General features: G+C 46.6%; 1 protein-coding gene across 2 annotated transcripts in view; it reads right to left on the minus strand.

Annotated features, from left to right (window-relative positions):
• Positions 1-6,028: 6,028 nt before the first annotated feature.
• ltk (leukocyte receptor tyrosine kinase) overlaps positions 6,029-24,512 on the minus strand; it is a 381,725-nt gene continuing 363,241 nt past the window's right edge. For both annotated transcript variants that reach the window (XM_072486158.1, XM_072486157.1), the window contains 6 exons: positions 20,734-20,831; positions 20,129-20,221; positions 18,650-18,751; positions 14,536-14,670; positions 13,083-13,173; positions 6,029-10,581 (listed from right to left, as the gene is read on the minus strand). In XM_072486158.1, coding sequence (XP_072342259.1) covers positions 9,796-10,581; positions 13,083-13,173; positions 14,536-14,670; positions 18,650-18,751; positions 20,129-20,221; positions 20,734-20,831 — 1,305 coding nt within the window. In that variant the 3' untranslated portion in view covers positions 6,029-9,795. The remainder of the gene's footprint in view (positions 10,582-13,082; positions 13,174-14,535; positions 14,671-18,649; positions 18,752-20,128; positions 20,222-20,733; positions 20,832-24,512) is intronic.

Here is a 24,512-nt window from a genome sequence, read left to right on the forward strand (position 1 = left end):
ATCTACGCCGGCGGGACAGGCGTTTTAGCGGCGGGACTTCGGCCGATCCGGGCCGGATAATCGCGGGGGGGGGGGGGCCGCCAACCGGCGCGGCGCGATTCCCGCCCCCGCCGAATATCTGGTGCTGGAGAATGCGGCAACCGGCGGGGGCGGGATTCACGCCAGCCCCCGGCGATTCTCCGACCCGGCAGGGGGTCGGAGAATCTCGCCCCAGTTTCTAATGCATTTACATATTTCCTTAAATAAGATGACCAATACTGTGCACAGTACTCCAGATGTGGCTTTACAAGTGGCCTGTATGACTGAAGCATAACCTCCCTATTTTGATATTGAATTCCCCTCATAATAAATTTCCTCTTCCCCTCTCCTGTGCAGGATTAGCCGACTCTAGGCCGTTTTAATCTTTTACCCATTACCACACTGAGCCATCCAGTTATCCTGACAACTTCAACTGCCAATGTGGGCAGAATTCTCCTGGATTCTGAGTTGGGAATGGCATTGCAAGCTACCTCAGTATTGTTCTCTTTACTAACGTTAAGTCCAGAATTTAAAAAGCAAAAAATGCTGGAATAGTCTCAGCCGGTCAGGCAGCATCTGTGGAGAGAGAACAAAATGAACGAGGGGATTTTCTGGCCGTTCTCTACAGTGGGATCTTCCAGTCTTACTGACAGCGGAACCCCTGCCGCGGGTTTCCTAGTGGGCGTGGGGGATGAAAATCCCACTGATGAGGTGGGACCGGAAGATCCCACCGCTGGCCAACGGCGGGCTGCCTCCTGCCGCCAAGAAACACGCTGCAGGGGGTGCAGAATATCCCAACACGCTGCAGGGGGTGCAGAATATCCCAACACGCTGCAGGGGGTGCAGAATATCCCAACACGCTGCAGGGGGTGCAGAATATCCCAACACGCTGCAGGGGGTGCAGAATATCCCAACACGCTGCAGGGGGTGCAGAATATCCCAACACGCTGCAGGGGGTGCAGAATATCCCAACACGCTGCAGGGGGTGCAGAATATCCCAACACGCTGCAGGGGGTGCAGAATATCCCAACACGCTGCAGGGGGTGCAGAATATCCCAACACGCTGCAGGGGGTGCAGAATATCCCAACACGCTGCAGGGGGTGCAGAATATCCCAAGACGTTGCAGGGGGTGCAGAATATCCCACCCTCCCAACGTTTCAGGTGGATGACCTTTCATCAGACGAAAGGTCATTGACCTGAAATATTGGGTTGAATGTTCAGGAGTTGGGATCACTCGGGAGTCCTTCAAAAATGGTGGGCGGGGCCTGACCCAGGAGATTCTGACTCCATTCCTGGACAGCGCAACTTTCAGAAGTGCATTTAATGGGTGCGGGCTTGCTCCTGTCAAACTCCCAGCCAGCACTCCCCACCTGGCCGGATCCATTGCGGAGGTAGGTATGTCCTAATCCTCCACAAATGTCGTCGTGTTGGGCCAGGTTTTTAAAGTGACTTGTTTCACGGTCCCTCAGAGAAGTCTTCAGGAGGTGACCTTTTCACTTCACTGTTTAAAACCACCTCACTATACGACATAGTGGAAAGTAATGAATTAATTTTTTATACAGATGCTACTGTCACTATAGGGCCCCTTGTTTCCACACAGTCTAAAGTGGTTGATGGGCATGGAAGTTCCATAACTTAATGCGGGAGTGGACATGGGGGCCAATGGGGGGGGAAATGAGTTTGAGGTGGCATAGCCAGGCACTGGGAGCATTAGGTGACATGGATGGGGCATGGGGATGAGAGAGTGTGAGGGTTGTGAGATGAAGGGCCTTTCTGTTTTTATTGTAGCGCCTGTGGATGTCTCCAGACTACATCCCAGATCAACTGGCCCAATTCCAGCATGCACATGGCCCCAGTCAAGAGGATCCTGCCTTTGGGGGCACTTTCTCCCAATGTGGGCAGTCCGAGCTGGGGATTTTTCCGCCTTCCGCTGCCTCAAGGATAAAAATTCAGGTAATCAACTCCCTCCATAGATGCTGCCTGACCTGAGTTTTTCCAGTGCATTTTCTGATTTCCGCCATCCACAGTATATTGTTTTTGCATTTTGTTAAATCCAGATTTGTTTGATATAGATGATAGTGGGAACTGCTCAAGAGTAGTGACCTTTTCATCTTCTGAAGCAGCAATCAAATTCAGAAATTATCAGAATGAGTGGGCAAGATTTTCCAGTCCTTCCCACCCACAGGATCTTCCGGTTCTGTCAAAGACAGTCCGTCTCCACCCCCACTCCCCCCGCCCTCACGCTATGGGAGGTTCCCCAGACAAGGGATGGGCGAGCCACGCAAACTACCGTAGATATCAGCAGGACAGAAGGGAGGATCCTGCCAGCAGCCAATGGCGAGCCAGCTCCGCTGCGGATAAGCACGCCGCGGAGGGGGCAGAAAATCCTGACCGGTGTTCCCCTCCCGATCGATAGTGGTTACGTTACTCAGTCAGTATGCCATCTGTTGGCACAGTAGCACAGTGTTTAGCACTGCTGCCTCATGTCACCAGGGACCTGGGTTTGCTTCCGGCCTTGGGTGACTGTGTGGAGTTTGCATGTTCTCCTCGTGTCCCTGTGGATTTCCGTCGGGTGCTCCAATTTCCTCCCATGGTCTAAAGATGTGCAGGTTAGGTGGGAATAGGGCGGAGAGTGAGCCTAGGTGTGGGGGGTCTTTCAGAGGGTCGATGCAGATTCGATGGGCCTAATAGCCTCCTCTGTACTGTAATGATTGTATGGTTCTAAGAGTGGCAATCTATGGGATTAGATGCTACTCGTTCATAGAACCATAAAGCACAAGAGGCCATTCAGCCCTCCATGCCAGTTCTTTGAGTCAGCAATCCCACTTCCCTGCTTTATTCCCAAAGCACTGCAGTTCTTTTCACTTTTAAGTACATATCCAATTCCCTTTTAAAAGTTACTACTGGATCTCCTTCACCACCCTTTCAGACAGTGCAATCTGAATACTGACAGAATCATTTCATAGCCTTTTCTGCACTGGAGTACTCTGTCCTTATCAATTGGGATTAGGTGGGCAGGTCAGGGCCCTTCCTGCGCGGTGCAGGCCTGACGGGCCTCTTCTGCACTGCAGTATTCTGTGATTCTGTGAATGCTCCTCCTCTCCCCTCTAACTCCTTTGTCAGTTACCTTAAATCTGTGTCCTTGAGTAACCGACCCTCTCAACAGTGGAAACACTTTCTCCGGATCCAGGGTGGGATTCTCCTTTCGCGGGACTAAGTCCCCACGCCAGCTGGAAAACCGGCACGAACCATTCCGGCGTCAACAGCCCCCGAAAGTGCCGAAAGAGTGCCCCCATGGCACAGGCCCGCCCGCAGATCGGTGGGCCCCGATCCTGGGCCAGGCCACTATGGGAACCCCCCGGGGTCGGATCCTCCCCCCCTCCTGCCAGGTCCCGCCATGTGGGCCATGTCTCACCCACGCCGGCGGGGCTGGCCAAAAACGGACGGCCATCAGGGCCCGGAGAATTGCCGGGGCGGCCGCTGCCAACAGCCCCCGACTGGTATGGCGTGAACCCCGCCCCCGCCCGAAAACCGGCGCCAGAGATTATGGCAGCCGGCGGCGGGGTGGGATTCACCGACCCCGGCGGGGGGTCGGAGAATCCAGCTGCCAATCTTTTGAAACCCCCTCAAAATGGATGCCATGATTTTCTGAGAATGCCTACGGTGATGATTAACCCTTCACCCCACAACAGCTGGAGCCATAGCCGTGTTTTGGTCAGATCCTAAATTTTGTTTTTCACATTCATCCTTCAGATGTGTGACCTGCATTGATTTCTGTGGCGCACAAAGACTCCGTGAGACAAACAGAGTGAAGTCGATGAGGCTTTATTAAGCGTGTCTGTTCCCCAGCAGCCCGATAGTAAACTGGCATGCGGGGGAAGGCACCGGCTTCTTATACTTCGCCTTCAGGGCGGAGTATGAGGTCAACGGCCAACCAGGACCCGGGATCTGTCAGCCAATGACATTAGGGCTTCCAGTCCCACATGACCCCCAATACATACTACCACAATTTCCCACCTAGGTTGCTCCACCTAACAGAATTACTTGTGAGGCTACTTTCAGCTCCAGAACAGTTAACCAAATTGGTATGAAATAAATTGCATTGTTATTGTGCCATCCAAACCTCAGAACATCGCAAAGTATTTAATGGTGTCGTTCTTTAGTCTATTGTCAAAGTTTGTGACGAAGAAGACTGTGGTGAACTCCTCATTAGTGAACCGTCTGGGTTCTTACGGAACTTTGACAGCTTCATGGTCACTTTTACTGACACAAACATTTTACTCCCAGACTTATTTATTTAAAAATACTGAATTCACACTCTCAAGGTGGGATTTGAACTCTGTTGTTTGGATTATCACTGCAGCACAGTCACAGCTGATACGCAGTAGGTAAGAGCTTTACAGAGGATGAGGGTCCATTGAACCACTCCAAGGATACAGCACAGAGTAACGAGAGGGATACAATGTGACACTGGGAAAGAGGGACTTTAAAAGGTGGAAGGGAGACACAGAAAAGCAGCAGAGGGGGCTGGAGAGAACCAGAAAAAAATAAAACTGAGAAAGAGTGAAAAATAAAGTGGAGAAAGGAAGGAAAAATTGAAAGCCAAAGGGAAACTGTTTAATAAACCCTTGTGAACACCGTGTGGATTTACTTGCTCATTTTCCTTTTACCCAGTTTTAGTCTAAATGCATTCCGGATCCGTGCCAAAAATGGTGTGGAAAAATTACCAAAGAATTCCCTGAATTAAAACAAATAATTTCAAAGGTATTAATCGGGCAGTATGAGTCCCAGCTCCGTGGGGAATGACATTAGGATGTCTCTCAATCCAAAGTCTGAAAACCGGATGGATCTGCCCAAGAATTATTTGGGACACCTACATCCAAAGGATTGTCCTTTTTGGAATAGAGTGAAGTAGATCCCAAGAGTGGCAATCACAGGTTTTCTGACTGTTCAAATCCAGCATGGATAGTCTAACTTCTGTGTCATTTGAAAGGCGATATAGGGTTCAAAATCAATGAACTACACGGAGCTTTACTGGAAATTGAAAATTATCCCAGAATGCTGCAGTATAAGACTTAAATTGTCTGCGTATTTTGGAACACATATTCCAGGGAATGTAAAGTATCCTGAGGAATCTCTACTGTATGTTACTGAACACTACTAATAATTATTACAGTGTGTTTTTTTATGAATGAGTTGCGATATGCTGTAAAATAAATATTTCATGTACTTACCGTGTGTTGGTATAATATTTGGTGCTATCTCTGTAACCTCCACCTTCTGAAATCAACTAGAAGGGCCTTATCTCCAAGTATTCGGTACTGTCTTTTGCCATATCTTAGGCCCTTTCCCTCCATATACAAAATATGCTTGCACGTTTTTCACAGCCAATTGGCCAGACCTTAAAGGGCTAACCCAGTGACAAAACAATTCAGGAAATGGTCGTTTCCTGCTCTTTCTGGGGAGGAGTGAAGGATTTATCAATAACTGCCAATCTACAGAGAGGCAATTGTCCTCTTAAGTGACCTTAAAATACACCTCACAGGAATTTGCTTCTAAGTGACCCCAATAGGCACTTATTGACAGTAATAAAGTCCTTGTAGACTTAAAGGGAACAGGGCAGGCTCAGAATGCAATACTTGGTGAACGGTGGGATATAACTCTGCTAATACTTTTTAAAATAAATTGAGATACCCAATTATTTATTTTTCAATTAAGATGCAATGTAGCTGAGGGGAGGGCACCCTGTTTCTCCAGCGCAAAATTAGTGTTTGTACTGTTTGGCCTTGTATATATTTTTTACTGTTTTAATAAAAAGATATGGCCAATCCACCTAGCCTGCACATCTTTGGGTTGTGGGGACGAAACCCACGCAAACATGGGGAGAGTGTGCAAACTCCTTACAAAACAGCACATTGAATTCCCTATTGCTCAAAGTCAGTCAGACAAGCCCCGACCAATTATGCAGGTGACATGATGAGTTCCAATACAGATCACAATACACGGGCATGTGGTAAGTAGCTCATTTATTAGTGAAGCAGATATAGGTACAATTCTAAATTCAGAAGGCAGGCATCAGGATTAATGCTGGAAAATATTTTCAGTGCATTGTTAACTCTGAGCAGATTTTGGAAAATGAGCCATAACATGTAGATTGTAGGAACTTGCTCATAACTAGCACCACACCTGCTTTAATCGTCATGACGTAGCTGGTGTGGTCGTGCATAACAGTATCTACTTAATCGTTAGACACCTATATTGAGCCAAGTAGAGTGCCATTCATCCCCCATGTGATGAGGAGTTTGAGCTTTGATGCATAACAGCCATGTGAGCAACTGAAGAGGAGATCAGCTCAATGTAGCAGAATGTCATCCTCTTTGGTTAGTGCAGGATATTTTGAGTTGTCATGGAACTCTTCACCAAAAGGAAGCATTTATGTTCTGACTTGCATGATCTCAGGACATCCCAAAGCATGTCATTGCCACTTAAGTACTCCTGCAGTGTAGTCAGTTTGTGGTGTAGGAAATGCGGCAGCAAATTTTTACATAGTAAGATCCCACAAACAGGAATATAATAATGACAAGAGAATTAGTCATGGTGATGTCAGTGGAGAGAAAAATATTAGCCAGGACACCAGAGAGAACTGAAAAGGTGCTATAGGATCTTCTACATTCACATGAGACTGCTGGGAAACAAATTCCATTTGAACCTATGTCGCTCATCAATAGAAAATTGCAAGCCTGATAACGTGGAGACCTACCATAGGAGCAGGAGATCACTGATCCACCAGGATTGAATTTGCAAATAAGAATGTTACCTGAGCCCATAAGCCATTCATATTTCCTCATCATTCTCTCCTGCACTTGAACTGGTTTCATGAACCTTGTTCACCCTCTCTGGCTTTGTCCAGCTTGAATGAGCTGAGGAAGTGGGTGGTGGCTGGCTATTCCTCCACATAGGCATCACAGCCAAATTAAACCCAGAGTTTCACATTTGCCCATTTCCTAGCAAGAGTCAGGTCCTCAGCCGATGTGCACACCATTGGCAGGGACGGCATTTATTGTGCGTCCCTAATTGTCCTCGAGAAGGTGGTGGTGGTGAGCCATCCGATTCAAAGGATGCAGTCCAGGTGCTAGAGGTACTCCCACAGCGCTGCTCCCTAGGGACTTCCAGGATTTTGGACTAGCGATGGTGAAGGAACAGTGATACATTTACAAATCAGGATGGTTTGTGAATTAAGATGGAACTTGAAAACTGATATTTCCACGTGTCTATCTTCTCCTGAATTGAAGAGGCTGTATTAAATTGAGATCTTGTTGACAAATTTACACAATTTCGTTTTCTGAAAATACTAAAACCCTAAACAAAAACCTTTTGCAAATGCGTAGAATCGCTCCGGTGCAGGAGGCCATTTGGCCCATCAAGTCTGTGCTGACCCTCTGAAAGAACACCCTACCTCGGGCAGTCTCCAGAGAGAATAACAGGTGTGAAAGGCCAAACAGCAGCAACATTTAAATCAGAGGGTAAACTGTGACAGATGTAGATGTGGGGGGAGGGCCCGGTTTCCACATCGAATTCAACAACTTCAGATGATTAGCTCTTCCCCACCTTGACCCCTTTGTTTTCATTCCATTTCATTTTAACTGTCTTTTACCTTTTATTTCTTCCTTGTCTTTCTTTAGATATATATCCCCCCATATTATCACCCTTTTCCTTAACTTTGCTTACTCCTTCCTTTTTTCTCATTTTTCCTCTCTCCCACTCATGTCCACCCTCTGATGTTAGTTTCCCTGCTGTTTGGCCTTTCACACCTTTTATTCTCTCTGGGGACTGCCATTAGCACTCTTTCCGCTTGGTTTCTGTGGCTATTAGCACTCTTATCCCTCAGTTTCTGTGGCCATTAGCGTCTTTTCCCATGGTTTCTGTGGCTATGACTCATCTTTCATTCCCTCGCCCTTCAGTATAAATATCTCCCACTTTCTCTGTCTTTTAGCTTTGTCAAAGGGTCATATGGACTCGAAACGTTAGCTCTTTTCTCTCGCTACAGATGCTGCCAGACCTGCGGATTTTCCAGCATCTTCTCTTTTGGTTCCGCAGAATGTTGTTGTTGTAATTGAACTAATCGCGGCCTTTGTTAATGAACAGCAGGTTGAGGCAAGTTAGGTTTATCAGTATTTTTAAGTTAGTGTTAAACATTTAGTCGATTTTACTAGTGCCAACCTTCAGAAATAAAACAACTATTAAAAGTTATAACTCAATGTTAATTAACATCTTAAAATTATCTCATACAGTGTTTTAACTACCCAGTACAGCTCAAAAGATTCCACAAATGGCATTCAGGGTGTATGATCGACGCAGATGTCTTCATTCATCATCAGCAGTAACAGCACCCGCGCCCCACCCCCATCTCAGTGTTGGACTTAAAAGAAATATTAGGAGAGAAAAATACAAAATGGATGCACAGAAGTTAACATGAGCCATGGTGTTGAATTCTAGTCGCCAAACCTCCAGGATTTCTCTGGAGACTCTTAAGATCCACTGCTGTGATAATCAGTGTGATAAATATCATGAGGCATTAAATAAATGATTGTGTTTTCCCATTTGTTTTATAAATAATATACAATAATGTTCAACAAATTAGATAGGGGAGAAAGGGGGTGAGAATGATCTACCTGAAATTAGTTTGCTATGTACGCAGAATATTTTGCAACAAGGGAAAATATTGTAGTCTTTAGGGGTTCTTGCTATCAGCCATTGTAACTTTGGCAGTAACCAGGGGTAGTGTGGGAGTTTGAGGGTGAAGGGAAGGTGGAGGGTGAGGGTGGGAGGGGAAGTTCTGGGACTTGGGTCAAGCTGTGCTATAAGAAAATCAAACAAATGCTCAGTTACATATGGTTCAAATAATTCCCCTGGCTCCATTTCTCATTGGAAGACATGGAAGACACATCACCTTTGAATGAGAAACAGAACCCTCTTCAAAGACTAGTCAGCGGTACTAGTCAGTACCACAACGAAAATCAAGTTGCAGCATTTCTTTTCGTGAAAATACAATGCACTCTCCTTTCCTGCCACTAGATTGTCTCAAAATATTGGCTCCATGTCGTTATGAACCCGCTGTTAATAACTGCTTTTTTCCAATGTGCTTTTCTTATTTGCAAGAATAGATGATGGTCAGTCTACCAATGATCCTCTAATGGACATCTAAGTGTAATAACCAGGGACAAAGCAGCACCTCACAATGATTGCACACAGACAATTCGTTAAAACTGGTCCTAATAATTGAGAAATGAGTTGGCCTAGATATTTAACAGTTCCAGTGTTGGACTTTCAATATAAACTGTAACCCCAATCTGCAGATAGTTGGATTTCCCCCATAAAATGGGTTAATGAGTTCAGGCAATAGTCCTTGCCTGCTCTGTGGGTCGAGTGTTTAACTGCAGGAGGTTAGTCTGTGCAAACTGCCAGCAAGACTTGGCTTCATAGTCCAGGTTAAATATCTCAGATCATCTGGCCTACACACAAACCTTATCAGTCAATAGTATCGAAGAAAAATGAACGGCGTGAAAGAATCCTGTGCCGGGTCTAATGGTCTTTCAACCTGATGAGGTTGATTATCTCCTAGCTTGAGCCTCAGCAGGATTTACTGACCCAGGAAGAAGTTACAATACAATCCAGATAATGTGCCAAATGGAAATGTGTCTCTTATTTTAGATTCTAACTGAACTTAGCCAATTCATGCAATGACACATGTGCCGTGCAGAGATCGTTGGTAGTTTTTACACAGGGGTGATGCTGAGGTCTTCAGACAGTGACAGGCCCGAGTCACGGTCTCTTGTTAACTTCTCTGGGTTGCAAAGGGAGTGCATTTCCTTGCTGAGAGGCAGCGTCTTCTGCCTGGAACCGTCCTCATCACTTGCATCCGATGACACCTGCGTTCCCTCAGAATCGTAGCCCAGGCCATCGTAGGCATAATTTATGTTTCCACAAGGGAAGCTCTGCGTTTTGACCAGTGTTGGCTTTCCGGTTTCCAGAGCTGGATAGAGACTACCCGGAGGAGGGGATTGCCGGGAACTTGGTGGGGAGCTGCTGTTGCAATCTAAACCTGAATCCTCCCGCTCAGGGGTTCCCGTGGGCTTCCCATCCACCTCTGACCCTGTTGCAGCTCTGTTGTAGCTCTCAGAGACCCAGGAGCCATAGGTGGGATTCCATAAGGTCTTGGTCTGATTTTTCAGCCTTTGCCCTTGCTGAGATTTGGCGTCAGTGTAGTGATTGGCCCCGGTATCTTGGTAAAGCCAGTGGCTGCCAACTGAGGCCATTTGGTGGCCGCTCTCTACCTTGGCGCCAAAGCTCTCTATCTTCGGTAGCTCCTGAGGATGTTGAAGCTTCGATCCAGAATGCAAAGATTCAGATGTTGTCAGAATGGCAGCTTGAGGCGCAATACTTGGGCTGACCCTCAAAGGGGCCATGTTGCTAGAGCTGTCAGGGCGCATCACCATATTTCCTTCATCCTCTGACATGAGTCCATACTCAACAGGAAGGAGAGTGTTGACGATGTCTGGATCCTGAAAGCAAAAAAAACCAAGGCATTAGAACATAATGGATGGAATTCTGCTGCTTTTGGGATTCCCTTTTCCCGCTGGCAGCCCACCCCCACCCATGTGTTTCCTGGAAGAGTGGAGCGGCTTCAATGCAAAATCCCATTGGCTAGCAGTGGGAGTAGAGAATCACAACGCCAGCGAATGGCGCTCCACCGAAAAATATGCGGCTGGGGGACTGGAGAATCCCGCACAATGCATATTTCCAGTTTTGAACTTCTGTCTCTCCCCCTCCCCTTCTGTCAGCTTTTACCATTCTAAAGCTCTCCATTCAGCCTCTTATCTTCCCTCTTTCAGACAAGATGTTAAATTCAGGTCCTTTCTGTCCTCTCAGATGGACTTTAAAGATCCCATTGACAATGTTTCAAAAAGAAGTAGGAACATTCTTACTAGTGTCCTGCCCAATATTTATCCCTCAACCCATGTTGCTTCAAATAAATTATCAGTCATTGTTGTTGGGAATTTGCTATGAGAAAATTGGACACACGTTTCCTGCATTGCAATAGTGACTGCACATCAAAAGTATTGCTAAGCGTTATGATGTCACGGGGTCATAAATGCATGATATGAAGGCAAGTCTTTCTTTTATCCACTCTCCATAAATGTAAATACTTCCAAAACTCTGCTCAAGTATGCTAACGCACACCAAGTTCTGATCTCCAATCACTCCTGTGCGTGCTTACTTCATTGTCTGATCTCTATATGTCTTCATTTTAAAACTCTAATCCTCATGTTCAAATTTCTCCATGACCTCCCCTTTCCCTATATCTGTAACGTCCTCCAGTCTACAAGCCTCTGATGTTTCTGCATTCACCTAACTGTCGTGTCGTCCATTTCCTTCAGTCCACCACTGGCAGTCGTGCCTTCAGCTGACTTGGCCCTGGAATTTCTGGTCTATGTCTCTCGAACTCTCTAATCCTTTCTCCTCTTTAATTTACCATCCTTAAACTTTATCATCTTTACCAAGCTTTTGGTCACCTGTCCTTCTTCACCTCAGCGTCCATTTTGACTGATTACACTCCTGTCTTGCATCTTTGGCCGTTTTCCTCCTTTAGATAAGCTATTGTTGTTGCATGATGGTTGTTGGGGTACAAGTCTCACAATGCCAGAAATAGGTTCCACCAGAACCATATTTTCCAAACAATCTTTATGGATCATAGGGTTAATGTAGTGACTGTCATTGTCAGGTGCAGGACTCCAATATCACACATTGATAGTCAGTGTCGCCATATCTGTTCCAACACAATAAATGGATGTTGATAGGCCTGACACCAATAACAGTCTACACTATGATGTGGAAATGCCGGCGTTGGACTGGGGTGAGCACAGTACGAAGTCTTACAACACCAGGTTAAAGTCCAACAGGTTTGTTTCGATGTCACTAGCTTTCGGAGCGCTGCTCCTTCCTCAGGTGAATGAAGAGGTATGTTCCAGAAACATATATATAGACAGATTCAAAGATGCCAAACAATGCTAGGAATGCGAGCATTAGCAGGTGATTAAATCTTTACAGATCCAGAGATGGGGTAACCCCAGGTTAAAGAGGTGTGAATTGTACCAAGCCAGGACAGTTGGTAGGATTTCGCAGGCCAGATGGTGGGGGATGCATGTAATGCGACATGAATCCCAGGTCCCGGTTGAGGCCGCACTCATGTGTGCGGAACTTGGCTTTAAGTTTCTGCTCGGCGATTCTGCGTTGTCGCGGGTCCTGAAGGCCGCCTTGGAGTCAACACTAGTAATAACTCTCGAGTGATGTCCAATGGCCCACTTTGTAATCTACGGGCCAAGTCAGTGCCATTGTTTTTCTCCTCATGCGCTATCTCATCTATTCCTGCTCTCCTGCTGCTTTGGAGTGTCCAGGACCCCAAAACCTTTCAATCTGGCTTCTATCCAAAACCCTTCTTCTGTCCTCCTGATCTACAGATGACACAAAACCTCACTGCATATTAACTGACATTCAAGACCATCATCATTAAGACATCAGGGCCAATGCTGACAGGCGGCCGGTCACTTGAGGCAATCTAAGGGTGGCTGACAAGCCCCTTCCCCAGGAAAAGACCCTGACATTTTGGGCTAGGGCCTTGTTGCTCTTTGAAACTTCTGGGCTTTATTTTCTCCTCGAGTCAACGGTTCCTTAGTTGCCTCCCAAAAATGTACATATTTTCCCTTCTCCGGCCAGTCACAGGATGAGAGTCTGCAGTTATATTCCTTGAATTCAGTTCATTTCTACGAGGAGAGCACACTCAAACATGTTCAACCGTCACCACCTGCCTGGTCCCTAACATCCTTTGATAGCCATAGAGACTAGCTTTTTTTCACAGAGACTAGCTTGGGAGGGACAGCCCTCTACTTTACAGAGAAGGAAAATCAAGTGGGGTGTAAAACTGAATGCGGATTTGATTCCGCCTGTGCTGAACTCAGCGGTTTTAGCCCTCCTGTTTCCAATGAGTACATGTAAAGCTCCATACCTGTGTACAGTAGTTAATTCTTTCCAATATGGTGGAGAAATCTGGCCGGTGTTCAGGTTGGTGCTGCCAGCACTGGGTCATAATCCGATATCTAAAGAAACAGAATCGGATAAATTAATCCAACGCCCATCTACCATCATTTGAACAAAAGGTTTGTGAAAGGAAGTATTGGTATGTACCATCTGTCACCCTTTAAAAATAAATTTAGAGTACCCAATTCTTTTTTTTCTCTAACTAAGGGGCAATTTAGCATGGCCAATCCACCTACCCTGCGCATTTTTGGGTTGTGGGGAGGGCAGCACGGTGGCGCAGTGATTACCACTGCTAATTCGATCCCGGCTCTGGGTCACTGTCCGTGTGGAGTTTGCACATTCTCCCCGTGCTTGCGTGGGTTTCGCCCCCACAACCCAAAGATGTGCAGGGTAGGTGGATTGGCCACGCTAAATTGCCCCTTAATTAGAGAAAATGAATTGGGTACTCTAAATTTTAATAACATTTTTTAAAAATTGGGGTTGTGGGGGACACGGACTGTGACCCAGGGCCAGGATTGAACCCAAGTCCTCGGCGCTGTGAGGCAGCAGTGCTAACCACTGTGCCACCATGCTGCCTATGTAGCACCTTTCACAACCTCTAGACAAACGCACAATCAATAGCATCACTAAAGACCATTAAATATAACATCAAAAATACTGATCGATTCTGATTAGTGATTTTGCTAAATAAGAAATAAAACCGCTAAAAAAGGACTTCTTAAATATAGTTATTGTTGTAAAGTAGGAAACACAATGGCCAAATTGTTCAAAACCAGGTCCCACAAACAATGACAAGACAATGACCTGATAATTTGTCTTTGTGATGTTAGTTGGGTGATAAATATTCACCAGAACACAGGGGAGATCGCCACTGTTATTGGCCCTGTATACAGCAATATCACTGAGCCTGTATTGAGCAACATTAATTATACTGTATTTAACAGAGTTATTGATCCTGTATTTAACAGCATTATTGATCCTGTATTTAACAGCGGTATTAATCCTTATTTAGCAAAATCACTAATCAGAATGGCTCAGTATTTTTAAAAAATAAATTTTGAGTACCCAATTAATTTTTTCCAATTAAGGGGCAATTTAGTGTGGCCAATCCACCCACCCTGCACATCTTTGGGTTGTGGGGACGAAACCCACCCAAACACGGGGAGAATGTGTAAACTCCACACGGATAGTGACCCAGAGCCGGGATCAAACCTGGGACCTTGGTGCCGTGAGGCAGCAGTGCTAACTACTGCGCCATCATGCTGCCCAAAATTGCTCGGTATTTTTGATGTTATATTTAATGGTCTTACTGATCCTGGATTTAGTGATGTTATTAATTGTGCGTTTTCCAGTTTTGCTTTATCCAATTGTTTGAATTCATCCTAGCTTGACATCTCTATCTTTCTCTTGGAAATACTTACACAGGCCCTGGGCAGTTCTTGGGTGGGTCCATTCTTCCACCGCTTGTTACGAACTCCAAGACTTCCTGATTGCTCTTGCAGGGATATGGCATGTATCCGAGCGACAGAATTTCCCACAGCAACATGCCAAATGACCTACAGTAACATTTAAAAGAAGGAAGGAACTTGGATTGATCGAGCCCTTCACATGCCCTCAGGACATCCAAAAGCACTTCAGAAACAGTGAATACAAACGACACATGAGGGGCTGGAATTTTGTCACCAATGTGGGAAAATTCCCGGCTCTGCCAACCCGCCTCAGGAGAAAGCGCCCATAAAGGCAGGATCCTCATTGCTAAGGGGGTGGTGGTGAGGGCGGGATGATGGGGATTTCAGAGACTGGGGGCTGGACATGGGCTGCAGTCAGGCCAACTGACCCAGAGTTTAGTTCAGGAGCAGCCCACAGGGTGTGCTGGGTGTAGAGCCGGGCTGATTAAAAGCCAACCTCGGTGCTGTGACACTTTGACCCACTTAAAATAAAAACAGGATGATCCTCCAGCCATTACCCCTCACATCCCTCACCCTCCCAACACATTTCCCATGCCTCATCCACGCCACCTCATGACCCCTGTTCCAGGCTATGCACCCCACCCGACTCCCATGGTCCCTATATCAAACTATGGCCCTCCACCCACCCACAGGTCCCTCATGACCCTTATGCCAAACTATGCCCCCACCTATCCCCATGACCTCTCATGTCCCTATGCCAAATTATGGCACTTATGTGCCTATTGACCCACGATACACTTTATAGAACTAATGAACCCGATTGAGACAATGGAATGAGTAAAAAAAAACTTTAACAAAAACATTCAATAATTTATTACTTTCCACTATGTTAAAAAAAAGTCCTTTCAGTGCAGCCCATCAACAGCATTAATCATCAGATGCTTTAACTGGGAATATGTGCAATTGACAGCAGAGACCTGAGAGCCAGAGTTTTCAAGCAATGTTTTCCCTGAATCTATCTTATTATCACTCACAACTCAGCATAACCTTGCGCAACGAGGTAATCATTACCTGCTCCTGTCTTACTTTGTTCCTTAATTCCCCAATACTTTCCTTAAGCACCTCACTCTCTCCCACCTTTTTTTCTTCAAGTAAGAGGTTGACCTATTCTGGCTAAGTTGGAGATCATCTCATACAAGAGGAAGGTACCTGGTAATGTTTTTTAAATAAATTTAGAGACCCCAATTCTTTTTTCCAATTAAGGGGCAATTTAGCTTGGCCAATCCACTTACCCTGTACATCTTTGGGTTGTGGGGGTGAGACCCACGCATACACGGGGAGAATGTGCAAAGTCCACACGGACAGTGACCCGGAGCCGGGATCGAACCTGGGTCCTCGGCGCCATGAGGCAGCAGTGCTAACAACTGCACCACCGTATCGCCCTAGGTACCTGGTAATGTTAATCAGTGCTATAGTGGTCTCTTCGATAAGTTTCAATTACCAAGCGCGGAATTTTACAGCCCCTCCCGCTGGTCGGGTTTTCCAATCCTGCCGAAGTCAATGGAACTCCACCCAAAAGGTGTGGGAGGGTGTGGGTGCTTTGAATAGGAATTTACTGGATTTTGTCCCCATTTAGCACCAACTCTGCCCTCCCCATACTGCAATCCAATTCCCCTCCCCTGCCCCCATTCCTACTTAATTGGCCTGGGTTCTTTTTCTGGCTCCTCTCCCAGGAGATGATCTAGTTTCTGGGTGAGGTGGGACGTGGACATATCAAGAAGCACAAGATATCTCAATTCTGTGAGAGAGATTAGAAAAATAAGTGGCCCTTTTCCTTTGTATGTTTGTATTTCTCTTTCAGAATTCTTGCTTCCAGGCCCGAGTGTCCCAAACATTCCTCAGTCAAAACCTCCTCCGCCTCTGCACTGTGACTCTCTTCCTTAATTATTTAAATCCTTGTCTATTCTTTCCTTCCTCCCATTCTGTGATATCCATCTTGTTCATACACCTCATGCTCCATATACATTCCTCAACTGCAAATATGGCCACTCCTTTGACACATTCTCAAAAGTCTGGATAATAAGAGGAGTGGATAATAAGATCTCTTGCCTGGATGAATGCGGCTCCAACAACACTCGAGAAATTCAGGAACATCCAGGTAAAGAAATCCATCCACCATCTCAAACATTCACTCCCTCCACCACTGATGCATAGTGACAGTCATACTATAAAGTGCAGCCCAGCAATTCACAAATGCTCCTTCGACAGCTCCTTTCAAATCTGTGACTTGCACCACCCAGAAGGACAAGGGCAGCAAATCCATGGGAACACCACCACCTGCAAGTCCTCTCCAAGCCACAATCCTGACTTGGAACTAAATTGCTGTTCCTTCACTGTCGCTGGGACAAAATCCTGGAACATCCTTCCTAACAACACTGTGGGTGTACCTACACCACATGGACTGCAGTTCAAGGTGGCTCACCTTCTTAAGGGCAATAGGGATGGGCAACAAATGTTGGCATTGTCAGCGATGCCCATATCCCGTGAAAATAGGAAATGAAACAAAGCCACTTCCAATTACTTTTAATACCAACAATACCGTAACAGCTTTAAAAAGTTCTGAGACCAACTACTGCCTGGAAGAATGCTGTCCTCTAAAGCCTAACTCCGAGCTTTCCTTCCAGACACTTCTGAAAATTCCAATGTCCTCCGGCCAATTGAACACACCTGTCCAAAAGTTCCCTTATCTATTCCTCTGATGCTCTAATTTGTTCCCGGTCCCTAACTGTATCCTATTGCCAATGATCCCATACTTGTATTCTTAAGTCACAGGACTTCAGGTTGGACCATACATAGCACACAATTCTCCCTCTCTCTTCAGCTACTGGGCCCTAAGAAGGCATTGGTGACCATGGAATTCCATGTGTTGCTTGGCAAGATTCTGCAGTCATTTGCCAATAACTAACTTGGCTATTCCTAAGCTAGAGATACCCCAGTCGCTGACCTCGACTTTGAAATTGACAGGCAGTTGCAATTGCACTCTGACTGACCCCAGTGGGCTAGATTCTCCATTTAATGGAAAAAGATTTCTATGTATCCATTTGCTTAGATTTCCAGCTAAGGTGATTTGGACGTTAATAATGGCCAATATAGCTAGATTCAGCTTGTTGTGCACTGTAATATGTGGCTTCATCGTCAAAAGTAACATCACAGCTCCCTCACTTAATCTAAATTCTCCCATCGTTCCAAGATTATTCCAAAAGTTAAGGACAAAAGATTCTTTGTTTAGTGACAAACTCCCTCCCTAACAGCACTGCGGGTGTACCTACACCAGATGGACTGCAGCGGTTCAAGAAGGCAGCTCACCCATTTTCACCTCAAATGTCTTGCTCTGTCTCTCTCCTCTCTCAGAAGCCTCCATCAAACAAAACTTTTAGATATTGCTTTCAATCACCAGCCCTAATGCTGATTTAGAACCATAGAATCCCTACAGCGCAGAAGAAGGCCATTTGGCCCACTGAGTCTGCACCGATCCTCTGAAAGAGCACTCAACCTAGGCTCACTCCCCCATAACTCCATAACCCCATCTAACCTTTGGACACAACGAGGAAATTTTGCATGGCCAATCCACCTACCCTCCACATTTTTGGGCTTTCATGGACAAATATTCTCCTCAGTTAAGTACCTTGGAAGAGGTACTTCAAGAGGTTAAAGGTGCTGAGTAAGTGTAAATTGTTATACTTGTCTCATGACTAGATGTCAGCCTTATTCTCCTAACACTGTCCCAGTAGAATGGCTTAGAAATTGAATCATGCCCAAAAGCGATTCTCATGAGGTAGGAAGCGCAGGACACATATTTGCTGACGTGATAACAGACGTTAAATTGTCACTGACAACTCATTATAATGAGAGAGGCAGGCATTACTACCCGTGCTGCAGGCCTGCTTCGTTGGGTCAGGATCTTGAGCATCTCTGACCTCACTTGAAGATGGCTTGCACCACTTGAAGGATGACAGATTGCCGAGGGAGAGGTCATGTACTAGGTCTGCAGGTGCGGACTCAGATGCCGACATTGAAGGCGCAATCTACCGGGAGCCTGCTGTGTGACAATGCTTTCCCATATTACCATGTGTCTGTCTTGGATGTGAAAATTCCTTCAAGGAATGCTTCTGGAGGCATCCATTTGACTGGAAGCATGGCGCGCCCACCTTTCCTGTAGTAGCTTGCCCTGGATACAGAAACATCAGAATTAGGTTCAGGCAATAAGAACTACATCTAGGAAGTCAGCTGAGCTTTTGAAGATAACCTCATTGAGGAAACACAAACTTGCATTTAAACAGCGCTGGCTTTTATGGTCTCCCACTGGGCATGTTTCCAGCGGGGGGGGGGGGGGTCATGTAAAATACAAGGGTTGCCAAGACCACCACCTCCCTTCCACCCCAGAGCTGTCCTCCATAACAAGGTAGGTGGGAGGATGCTGAAATCGGCAACCCACCCGCCGTTTGGAAATAAGTAACTGTGGGTCTGTTGTAAGCTGCACAGATCCTATTGGGTAGAGGCAATTGGTCAGCCCATGGATCTTGGGGAGTATAAGGTCCTCCAATAAGGGCGCAGCGCAATCGTTAACCTTTTCTGTTGTATAATTAGAGCCAGCCAGTAGTGTACCGAATAGAGAGAAGACCAGTAGCGAACTACTGCTGTTATATAAACATTAGTACAAATAAAGTTACATTTTGTTTTACTCTTGAACTCGTGTTGCACTCTTCGTGACCCTTATAAAAGGGGCACTTGAGCTAGATGATATGCTGCCCACAGCGTAATGTGGTTGACATGGGCAGGGGGGTGGGAATGGGTAGGTCATTTTTAAAATACTTAAGTGTTTAAGATTTGGGAAGGTTGGGGGTGGGTCCTTTGGGGGTGCTCTCTCTGAATTGGGGCACCACAATGGTTACTACACCCCTTGGTCCCTCCCACCTGGCCTCCAAAGCCATTCCCCCTACTCCTCCCCTCCCCCCATCCCCTTGCACTACTCCCTAGGCTGTCTAATGCCTCCCTGCCCAAAAAGGCCCAATTTACCTGGCTTCAGTATCCATCTTCTCTTCTTCCTGGGTTTGCATTCTGTCCTGGCAATGCCCACTACTGAAATCCGGTGCTGTTGACCAATCAGATTGGCTGGCAACTCTCAAGGGCGAGACATCCACCCACTGAGGGACTGAAGCCCAATGTCACCTTTCAACCCACCTGCAAGCTGCTATGGCTGTCACTTGGTGACGTCACTGAGGTGCAGCTCATCGATGAGGAATAGATGGGGGTTAGGGTAGATCCCTGGGAGGCTCCAGTAGTAGGTGGGATCAGGACGAGAGGCCATAGGAGAGGTGTTGGAGGAGATGGTGTGATCAATTATGTCCATGGTTGACATGGATGCCACAATCCATGTGAAGCTTTGCTTATTGGCTGTGTTCACTCAAAGGCAAATGGCACAATGAGCTGGTGCCCAACAATGGGACGGCAATCACCACACTGTGACATCAAAGCATATTTGAACTGGTCTGGTGTTCATTTGGATAGCGGCAGCTCAGCTCTACCACAAGGATTTCTGACGTACCTATAAATATCTCGTGCCATCCCAAAGTCTCCAATTTTGGCTATTCGTTTGGGTCCGCTGCAGGCCAGTAAACAATTTCTTGCTGCAATGTCCCTGAGAAGAAGAAACCGAGAAACAAGATTAAATAATGCTGCCGCCAATATGTCAGGTGCTGGTTTAGCACACTGGGCTAAATAGCTGACTTGTAATGCAGAACAATGCCAGCAGCGCGGGTTCAATTCCCAGAACAGGCGCCGGAATGTGGTGACTAGGGGCTTTTCACAGTAACATCATTGAAGCCTACTTGTGACAATAAGTGATTATTATGTCATATATTGATTAATAATAACAGCGTGTTTAGCTGCAGTACAATTATTGGCCCTGCTACAGTACATATAATGACCAAAATCTTCCACCGTCGCTCATGGGTAAGATTTTCCGGAGCCGACGAGAGTGAGTGGACTTTTGGCTGGAACACCAAAATTTCCATTCTCGCTCACAACGGGTCTCGCATGGATGAGACTGGAGAATCCCGCCCAATGGGTGTAATTACTTAAAACAGCATTTCATGTATCCGTCTTCTTCTATCTAAAATAAAGTTCTCTTCGCTGAAATTCATGACTAACCTATGAATGAAATGATTATCTTCCAGATATTTGCAGCCACAAGCTATGTCCTTGGCCATGTTCAGAAGGTCCAGCATTGTCAGTGTCGATGTCTGTGTCTGAAACAGAGTTACAAATAGTGCTGGTGTGAGATGGTCCACACAAATTGGTCTCAGATCGTGATCTACCAACCACGTCGCTCCTGGACGGGAGTGCAGTGTTGCTGGTAAATGTTGGGATGGGGGTATGAAGGGCGAGGGAGTGCAGGAAGGGTATGAAGGGGCCTCTGGAAAGTTGGAGTGGTGAAGGTTAGGGATCCAGGAATCGGGGGGCCCGAAAGTGGGGTCGTCAGAAGGCCTGAAAAGGGGGACCCTCAATGAGCCCATAGCGAGTTGTCATCAGTTGGGGTGGGGGTGTGTGCGGTAATACCCATATGTGTGAGGAGTGACATTACCCATGGGTGGGGATGTGGAGGACCTGTAAGCTCAATTAGAGATTGAGACAACCTTTCAAAATGGCCGCCCAATCTCTGAGGAGCCGATCTGGCCAGCGAGTTCAACTCCCCAGTGATGAAAATAATTCAATGTGTGGGCTAAACCAGTGAGAAACTTCCAGGGCCCAAGAGTGACTAAGTGTCATTAGATCACGGTAGGGAACTTGCTGGCAGAACCGACGGGAAATTCCCAGTAAAACCTGCCACAAGTGACATTTAGAAACTTTTCCGTTAGATCGTCCCCTAAGTATGCAAAACATTTAAAGGCCTCCTAGCAATTTCAAGTCGTTCTTTGCCATCCATTGAACTTATATGGACAAAGAAGAGATGTTACCCTTGAGTAGATGACACATTGAACACATATTACGAATTGGATCGAGAAGCACTGGAGGAGGTACAGAAAGGATTTGCAAAGAACTGATGGTTATAATTATCAGAAAAGATTGTATAGGGCTGGGGAAATTTTCTCTGGAACAGAGAAGACTGAGGAGTGGCCTGATAGAGGTCTTTAAAATTCTAAAATGGTTTGATAAGAGTACAGAGGCAGTTTCTACTTTTGAGGGAGTCCTAAACCAGAGACCATTATTACTCAGGACATTCAGGGAAAGTCTTTATCCTGTTGAGTGCTTAGAATATGGGGCTCAGCATCACATGGTGACATTCAGACAAATGGTGGATTCCACAGGAGCCAATACAGTGTCGGGCAGAATGCTCTGGTCCCCCACAATGTTTAGAAACATCAAGCTTTGATTGACAGCTCCTGGACAACATCAAGAGATACAAGTACTTTCTGTTAGTTTCACAGTTGACTACTTCAAAGCCACACAAGCATGAAGGGAGATGAATGGACCAATGCAGACAGCTGGGTGTGAGAAGCTGTCAATCATAACCTAATAAAATCAATATCAAAGAGAAATGAATGAAAGGCTTGCGGATCAAAGATTTGAGGGAGTTGAAACACAACTGACTGGCTAAGGGCAGCACGGTAGCATTGTTGATAGCACAATTGCTTCACAGCTCCAGGGTCCCTGGTTCGATTCCAGCTTGGGTCACTGTCTGTGCGGAGTCTGCACATCCTCCCCGTGTGTGCGTGGGTTTCCTCCGGGTGCTCCGGTTTCCTCCCACAGTCCAAAGATGTGCAGGTTAGGTGGATTGGCCATGATAAATTGCCCTTTGTGTCCAAAATTGCCCTTAGTGTTGGGTGGGGTTACTGGGTTATGGGGATAGGGTGGGGGTGTTGACCTTGGATAGGGTGCTCTTTCCAAGAGCCGGTGCAGACTCGATGGGCCAAATGGCCTCCTTCTGCACTGTAAATTCTATGATAAATCTATGGCTTTCTCTTTCCAAGAATTAACAGGTGCTGCTTCCTCTGTCTGAGCCAGCAAGTCTATTGCACAAGTGCGTTTTAAAGCAGAATTTATTTTCACTGCCTCTGTCTGGATTGCTCTCTAGCTTCTAGACAGGGGTCTCTCTTCTGGGGTGGGGTGGGGGGTGGGGCTCTGGTGAAGGTCTCTTTAATTCAGGGGTCTCTGGGGGGGGGGGATTTCTTTTTAATTAGAGTGTCTCTGGGGGGCCTCTTTAATTAGTGAGTCTCAGGTCAAGGGGTGGAGGTGGCGGGGGGGGGGGGAGGGTCACCCCTGTACTGGGGGAGGGGGGGAAGGGGGGGGGCAGACCCAGAAAGCCCCAGGGGATGGGGTGGGCTGAATTATGTTGCGGGAGGGGGGGTGCAGCCAGCAAACCTCGCTATCGGGCCCCCCGCTCAAAGTTGAAGGATTGGGATGCAGTAGAGCAGAGGGCAGTAGAGCAGAGGTGCTGATTGGCTGTTGTGGGGAAAATTAGCTTCAGTGCATTGTGGTCACTGCATCCAGAAAGTGTACCTGAGCAAGACACCCCAGGTGTTCAAGTGAAGGCAAGCATCCAGCAGAGGGCAGTAGAGCGGAGCTGCTGATATGTTGTTCTGGGGAAAATTTGCATCAGTGCATTGCTGTCACTGCATCCAGAAAGTGTACCTGAGCAAGACACCCTAGGTGTTCAAGTGAAGGCAAGCATCCAGCAGAGGGCAGTAGAGCGGAGCTGCTGATTGGCTGCTCCGGGGAAGATTTACATCAGTGCATTGCGGTCACCGTATCTTGAAGGTGATTTGTGGAGGAGCTGTTATCAAGTGACATTTAAACCCCAAACACTTCTTCAGTGTTTCCCTCCATACCTCCTCCTCTAACCAAAAAAAAAGACAATCACTGTAAGGATCTCAGCCGAGTAAAGATCAAGAGGGAGACTCGAGGGCAGGTAGAAGTAGAAAGAAGTTGAACCATGATGTCACAGCCTGCAGGTAATTGATTGACTGGTAAGTAGTTTTTACTTTCCCTGAGGTGTTATCGTGCAGGGTGCAGTGTTTGCTGAGTGAGTGCTTGCTGAGAAGGGTAGTAAATTTTTAAAAAACTTACTGTTGGGAGTTTCCCACTGAATCCGGTCGGAGTGTGGACAGAGTGACTGCTGGGTAAGTAGTAAAGATTTAAATTGTTTGCGCAGGCCCATAACACCTGATTGCTGTTCTCGTGTGGGGCGTAGTGGTTGCTCGTTAACTGTTTTATTTTAACCTGTATTTAAGTTGGGCAGTTTCTAAACCCTAGGCACTACACTTGTAGTGTCCCCCACCCTTCCACCTCCTTTAACCTAAGGGGTAGAGTGAATAACAGGTAAGCTCTTTCTTTCTTTTTCTTTTTTTAATCTAGAGGGGATGGCAGGGAAGGCAGTGCAATGTTCCTCCTGCAGAATGTTTGAGGTGAGGGACGCCATCAGTGTCCCTGCTGATTTGACCTGTGAGAAGTGCACCCATCTCCAGCTCCTCAGAAACCGCGTTAGGGAACTGGAGCTGGAGCTGGATGAACTTTGGATCATTCGGGAGGCAGAGGTGGTCATAGATAGTAGCTTCAGGGATGTAGTTACTCTGAAGAATCAAGCTAGATGGGTGACGGTGAGAGGGGCTGGGAGGAAGCAGTCAGTGCAGGGATTCTCTGTGGTTGTTCCTCTCAGTAACAAGTATACCGTTTTGGATTCTGTTGAGGGGACGACCTACCAGGGGTAAGCCACGGTGAACGGATCTCCAGCACTGAGTCCGTCCCTGTGGCTCAGAAGGGAAGGAGGGAGAGCAATTGTTATTGGGAACTCGATAGTTAGAGGGACAGATAGACGATTCTGTGGCAGCAAAAGAGACTCACGGATGGTATGTTGCCTCCCGGGTGCCAGGGTCCGTGACATCTCGGACCGTGTTTTCAGAATCCTGAAAGGAGAGGGGGAGCAGTCACAA

This window comes from Scyliorhinus torazame, chromosome 2 (assembly GCF_047496885.1).
Source record: "Scyliorhinus torazame isolate Kashiwa2021f chromosome 2, sScyTor2.1, whole genome shotgun sequence".
NCBI classification, from domain to species: domain Eukaryota; kingdom Metazoa; phylum Chordata; class Chondrichthyes; order Carcharhiniformes; family Scyliorhinidae; genus Scyliorhinus; species Scyliorhinus torazame.